The following is a 6,000-nucleotide window of genomic DNA, read 5'->3' as shown; positions in this document are numbered from 1 at the left end:
TGGCGCAGCAATCGCGTTTTGTTAGCAATCCTCTAGGACATCAACGGGAGTCTGTAACTCCCACAGTAGCTAGTGAAGGATCACTTTGTAATATTTCCATTCATAATGTAGATGCCATAGAGCATCAGCTCCCTGTATACTTTTAGTATTTTAATATAATGCAATCTTAATTACCAAAACAAAAAAAAAAAAAAAAAAAAAAGATAAATAGGGGGACAATAGAATTTACTTTAAGATAGATTGGGTATTTGTCAATAATGACTGGCTTTATGTACTACTAGACTTTATAGCAAAATTTCTGCCTGAAGGGATTAGTGATCATTGCCCTATGAAACTAGCACTTCTAAATGCTTCAAGAAGACAAAGGAGATCTTTTAAATACTGCAATGTTTGGGCCAGTCATCCATTGTTCCTAAATAAGGTGAAGGAAGGATGGGATCAGGAGATTGCAGGATGTAGCATGTTTAAAGTGGTGAAGAAATTAAAGGTGTTAAAGAAGAACCTCAGAGACCTAAATGGACAACACTTTAGGAACATATTGACTGAAGCAGATGAGGATAGAGCAGCACTGAACTTAGCGCAGAAAGCATTGCAATTGAATCCAAGTGACTTAACTTTACAAATAACAGAGAGGGAACAATGTCAGAAATTCAGAAGAACTTCTTATTTGGCTGAAGTGTATTTACAGCAGAGAAGTAAGACCACATGGATTAAATTGGGTGATGACAATACAAGATATTTTTTCTCTGTAATTAAACACAGGAAACTACAACAAGCTATTCTACAACTGAAGGATAAAAATGGACAGTTACATACTGATCAGGCTGCCATTGCAGAGATCTTAGTTGACTATTATAAGAACTTGCTGGGAAAGAAGGAAAGGGACAGAATCATAGCTTATAGCAGTCTTCTTAATAATGGCTACACACTGTCAACTGAGGATCAAATGAAACTAATTCAACCTTACCTTGCAACAGAAGTAAAGAAAGCAATGTTTAGCATAGATAAGAACAAGAGCCCAGGTCCGGATGGTTGTAGTAATGGTTCTTTCAAGATTCATGGGAGATCATAGGTGAGGAAGTAACTACAGTAGTACTGGATTTTATGGAAAACAGGAAGTTGCTCAAACAACTCAATTCTACTATCATAACACTGATCCCTAAAGTACAACTCCCACAAGATGCTCGCCAACTTCGAACTATATCATATTGTAATATCCTGTACAAATGCATTTCCAAGTTAATATGCCAGAGACTGAAGGGAGTATTGTCATTAGTCATAAGTGACAATCAGGCAGCTTTTGTTAAAGGAAGATCCCTAATTCATAATGTTTTGATATGTCATGATCTGTTGAGACACTACAATAGGAAGACAACACCTAGATGCCTCATGAAGATAGACCTGAGGAAAGCATATGACATAGTAAGCTGGGACTTTATAGAGGAAGCACTAAAGAGGTATGGATTTCCTAGCTCATTTGTTCAAATGGTGATGATACGTGTCCTCAACAAAATTCACACAGAAAAGTCAATGGAGATGGGTATGGATATTTCGAGGGGAAAAAAGGGTTGAAGCAAGGGGATCCCATGTCCCCCTTGCTATTTGTGCTGGTTATGGAGTACTTGACTAGAACATTGAGAAAGACGAGTGAGTTGGAGGAGTTTAGGTTCCACCCCATGTGCAAAAACACCAAATTGACTCACTTAATCTTTGCAGATGACTTAACGATCTTTTGCAAAGGTAATCTGGAGTCAATAACAAGGGTGATGGAGGCTATACAACACTTTAGTCATGTGACAGGATTGGTGGAAAACATGGAGAAATCTAACATCTTCCTAGCTGGAATAGAAGAGGATATGCAAGAGAGGATTCTGGCTTGTACAAGATTCACAAAAGGAACACTGCCTATAAGATATTTGGGCTTACCACTGTCATCAAAGAAATGGAGCAAAATTGAGCGTTTTTAACTGGTAGAAAAGATAACAGCTAGAATTAATAGTGGATACTCAAAGACATTATCCTATGCTGGCATATTACAGATCATCAATACTGTGCTATTTTCCATATACAATTTCTGGGGAGCTGTATTCATACTACCCCAGAGTGTTTTGAAGGAAGTAGACAGAAAGTGTAGAGACTATTTATGGGGAAGTAATGATGAAAAAAAGAAAGTAGCACTGGTATCTTGCGATGCATTGTGTGTACCCAAGAAATATGGTGGATTGAATATCAAAAGTTGTAGTAAATGGAACATGGCTTCAGTGGGCAAGTTGTTATGGCAAATAGCAACTAAAAAGATGTGTTGTGGGTGAAATAGGTTAACACAGTGTATATGAAAGGCATAGGTGATGTATGGAACCAAGTGGTTCCACGGGATTGTAGTTGATACTAGAAGAATTTGAACTCTCTAAAAACAATGATGATTAATTGGTACTCTAGAGGACAGTATAAACTGGCACCTAAAGGTGAGTATTCAAAAGAAGCTGTAGCTATGCAACTATGCTGGGTACTATGACTAATTTGAACGAAGCTGATCTAATATGGAGTTCTGTGTTACTACCAAGACAAAGGGTGGTAGTGTGGCTTGTCTACAAAGACAGGCTATTAACAAAGGAGAGGTTGACTAGATTACACATGCAAGTTGATGATAGTTGTTGTTGTTTGTGTGATGCCCAGGTCGATGAGACACAAAACCATTTGTTTGCTAATTGTAGATGGATTACTGAGGTAAGAGATGCTCTCTCCAGCTGGTGTAGAGTACAGATCAGGAAGGCAAAGGCAATACAAGTGGTGCAGTGGCTGAAGAGTAGGAAGTGGAAGCAATTTAAAAAGGAAGTGATAGCAAGTGTATGGGGTGCAATGATATACTAAACATGGCATGCTAGAAACTGAAAGGTTTTCAGGAGCATAAATGTAAATACTGGTTTTTTAGTTACTCAGATACAAAAAGAAATTAGAGGAAGAATAGAATGGCTTAGGAATTCATGGAAGGCTAGAAGATGCCAATACTTAGTAGGAAAACTTTTTTTTTTTTTTTTTTTTTTTTTGTTCTGTTGAGATCTAGCAACTAAGGCACTCTTCCTAGAAGATGGCTAAGGTTCTAGATGCTCCTTGTTCTGTATTACTTTTGATGGTTAATGGTAATAATTCACAGTTTATTGCTAAAAAAAAATATTAAAGTTTTGTTATTGAATAAAATGCTTAAATGGCTAAATAAGATAAATAAATTCATACCTAAATTAAATCAAATAAATAAAGCCTCGCCATTTCAAAATTTGATCAAATAAATAAAGCCTCGCCATTTCAAAATTTTCTTTTAATAGATATATGCAAAAGTTTCCTAATTAAATAATGGAAAGAGAATTAGAGTCCGTTTGGATTAGCTGATAAGTTTTAAATTCGAAAAATCTTTTTTAAATGTTGAAACTGATTTTAAACATAAATGCTTGGGTAAAAATGTTGAAACTGCTTATTGTATTTGGTAAAAAACCTCTGATAAATTATTCCTTTGTTAAAATTGCTAAAAAATTCCTACAACTTTAGTAAAAAATTATAACCTTTAAAAAGTATCTTTATAAAGAAAAGGAGGAACGATGGTTACAGAATGTAGAGGAAGTTAATATTTTTATTTTGGGAAAAGAATTTTTGAGAATTAGAAAAATATTACAGATAAAATATCAAAATACTAGTCAAATTAGAAGTGCTTACAACAACATACCTAGTGTAATCCACAAGTGGGTTTTGAAGAGAGTGGTGTGTACATAGACCTTACTCCTACCTTGTGAAAATAAAGAGATTATTTTATTTTTTTTCTTTTTTTTGGGTAACTAACCTTGTTTATTAATCACCAAAAGTAGAGAAGTACAAAACCATAGACGAGCAACAACACTGCTAGCTATCCAAAATCAGAAACACCTCAGACAAAAATTACTTAGAGCAAAACTTTACCTAACTAAAAAACAAATCAGAAAGTCGAGCCATACTGTAGGTGCTGAGATCCAGTAGGAACACGAACATTGCATACATATGCAATCTCTCTGAAAATACACTCCCAATCCCTGTACCTTTTCTCAGGAGTTGAGAATGGCCTAATAACTTATAAGGAAATAACAATCTCTCTACTAACGGTAAGTTAATCTAACATCCCCGCACGCCCAATATTGAGTGAACTAATTAAGAATATGAACGGGTGTAGCTAGCACTGATGATACCATGATTAAAAAATTGACAGATCTGGCTCAATCTTGAAAATCAGCTTATAAGAGGTGAGAATTGTCCATCCCTCTGCAAATGTCAGGCAATCTAACAATTTTAAAATGCAATTGGGATTATTTTGTTATATTAATTATTTGTATCTATCATATTTTTAAAGGAGAAATTGTATAAATAACTTCCCATCGTCGACACATGTATATTTTTTATATATTAATGTATAATATACAATAAAATATACATTTTTGATACATTATACTATGTATATTTCTATATATTTGGATAGCAATGTAATTATTTTTAGCCGACCTGCCTAATATGTAATTTGCCATATTTAATTATATTTACACTGATTGTCAAAAATCATAGTCAGATTGTTTCGTGTTTAATTTGCTCGTTTTTTAATACTATTTTCAGCTATATATATGAACAAGAAACGTTATGCTGTTACTGAAATTTCATCTAATCATTTCAGCAAGATTCTGTGACAAGAGAATATATTGAAAAAAGTATTAATAGAACACCAATCAGCAGAGCTGGTGAGCCAAAAGAAGTTTCAGCAATGGTGACATTCCTTTGAGTCCGCGACTTACGTGAAACAAAAAAAAAAAAAGTAACAAAAAAAGTTGCGTACGTGAAAGGACCAAAAAAAGCGACTTTACAGTTTAGTCCTTTGACGCACAGATTTTGTGCGTGAAAGGGCTACCTTTTTTTTTTTTTTAAGCTATCAAAATCACGTTTTTTCCATACTTTGGGCAAAGATTAGTCATGTTTCAAAATCCCGAAATATCAATATTTTATATAGAACTTAATATCTTTTTTGGCGTACAATAATGTCGGCTCATTACATTAAGTATAACTAAACGTTTGGATCGTCGTTTTAGGGGTTGTAAAGTGCCCCGAAGTAAGTTTTGTTTGTTTGGAAACTTGTCATCTTTAAGTTTAAGTGTCATATTTTAGAGGGTTTTGATCTAAGTGTTTTATTATTTAGTCAAATCGAATGTACAAATGAAAATATTTTGATCTACCTTTAATTTTTTATATTATGTTGTTATATTTCTTTTTTGTCTTTTTTTTGTTTTTGCTATGTCTTTTGTGTAATCCGCATTTTTTTTTAATGTAACGTGTATTTAGTATTGTTTGGAAACTTGTTATCTTTATGTTTAAATATTATATTTGAATGTACAAATATAAATATTTTATTTAATAATAATTCATCCAATACGAGAGGTTTATACTAATTCAAAAATAATTCATTCCATTAAATTACAATACTAATTCAAAGCAATACAATACTAAATTACAATAACAATACAATCTTCAAGTTCTAGAGGCTTTATTACTTCGAGACGTGCTTGTACCACCACGGCCTTGTTGCCCACACGAACGCTTGTCATGGCCATATTGCTTACTTGTAGAGCACTTGCGAGAGTAAGTTCTTTCACTAATATCCATTTGATTGGGTCTACGACACCGTGAGTTAATGCCCAATTTTCTAATGTAATCCTTGTTAGCAACCATCGAAAATGGCTCGTTTGGCCAATAAGCTTCATTACCAAGTGGGTGGAATTGGCCGGAATATGCTCTAAGATAAATGTGGACCTTGTATTCCCCCGCCACATAACTTGTTACCATTTTTTTCATTCTCTCGAAGCATTTTATAGCATGAGAACACGGCATGTGGTACGTTTGCCACTTACCACAAGTGCATGTTCTTGTTGCCTCATAAATGGTATGCACGTTTTCACCCTTACCGTTGTAATAACCCGTCCTAACTTCATACACACG

The 6,000-nt window shown here is 34.3% G+C and overlaps 1 protein-coding gene across 1 annotated transcript; it reads left to right on the top strand.

The window, feature by feature from the left end:
* Positions 1–328: 328 nt before the first annotated feature.
* LOC132057941 (uncharacterized) lies at positions 329–1,072 on the top strand. The gene has a single exon (XM_059450517.1). It carries the CDS (start codon positions 329–331, stop codon positions 1,070–1,072), a length of 744 nt encoding a protein of 247 aa, XP_059306500.1.
* Positions 1,073–6,000: the final 4,928 nt, after the last annotated feature.

Source organism: Lycium ferocissimum, chromosome 5, assembly GCF_029784015.1.
Source record: "Lycium ferocissimum isolate CSIRO_LF1 chromosome 5, AGI_CSIRO_Lferr_CH_V1, whole genome shotgun sequence".
Taxonomy (NCBI): domain Eukaryota; kingdom Viridiplantae; phylum Streptophyta; class Magnoliopsida; order Solanales; family Solanaceae; genus Lycium; species Lycium ferocissimum.
The sequence above is the reverse complement of the archived record's forward strand: the minus strand, read 5'-3'. Positions and strand labels throughout refer to the sequence as shown.

Coding starts and splice junctions, on each gene's coding strand:
- LOC132057941 (XM_059450517.1), top strand. CDS start 329: ATGAAACTAGCACTTCTAAATGCTTCAAGAAGACAAAGGAGATCTTTT.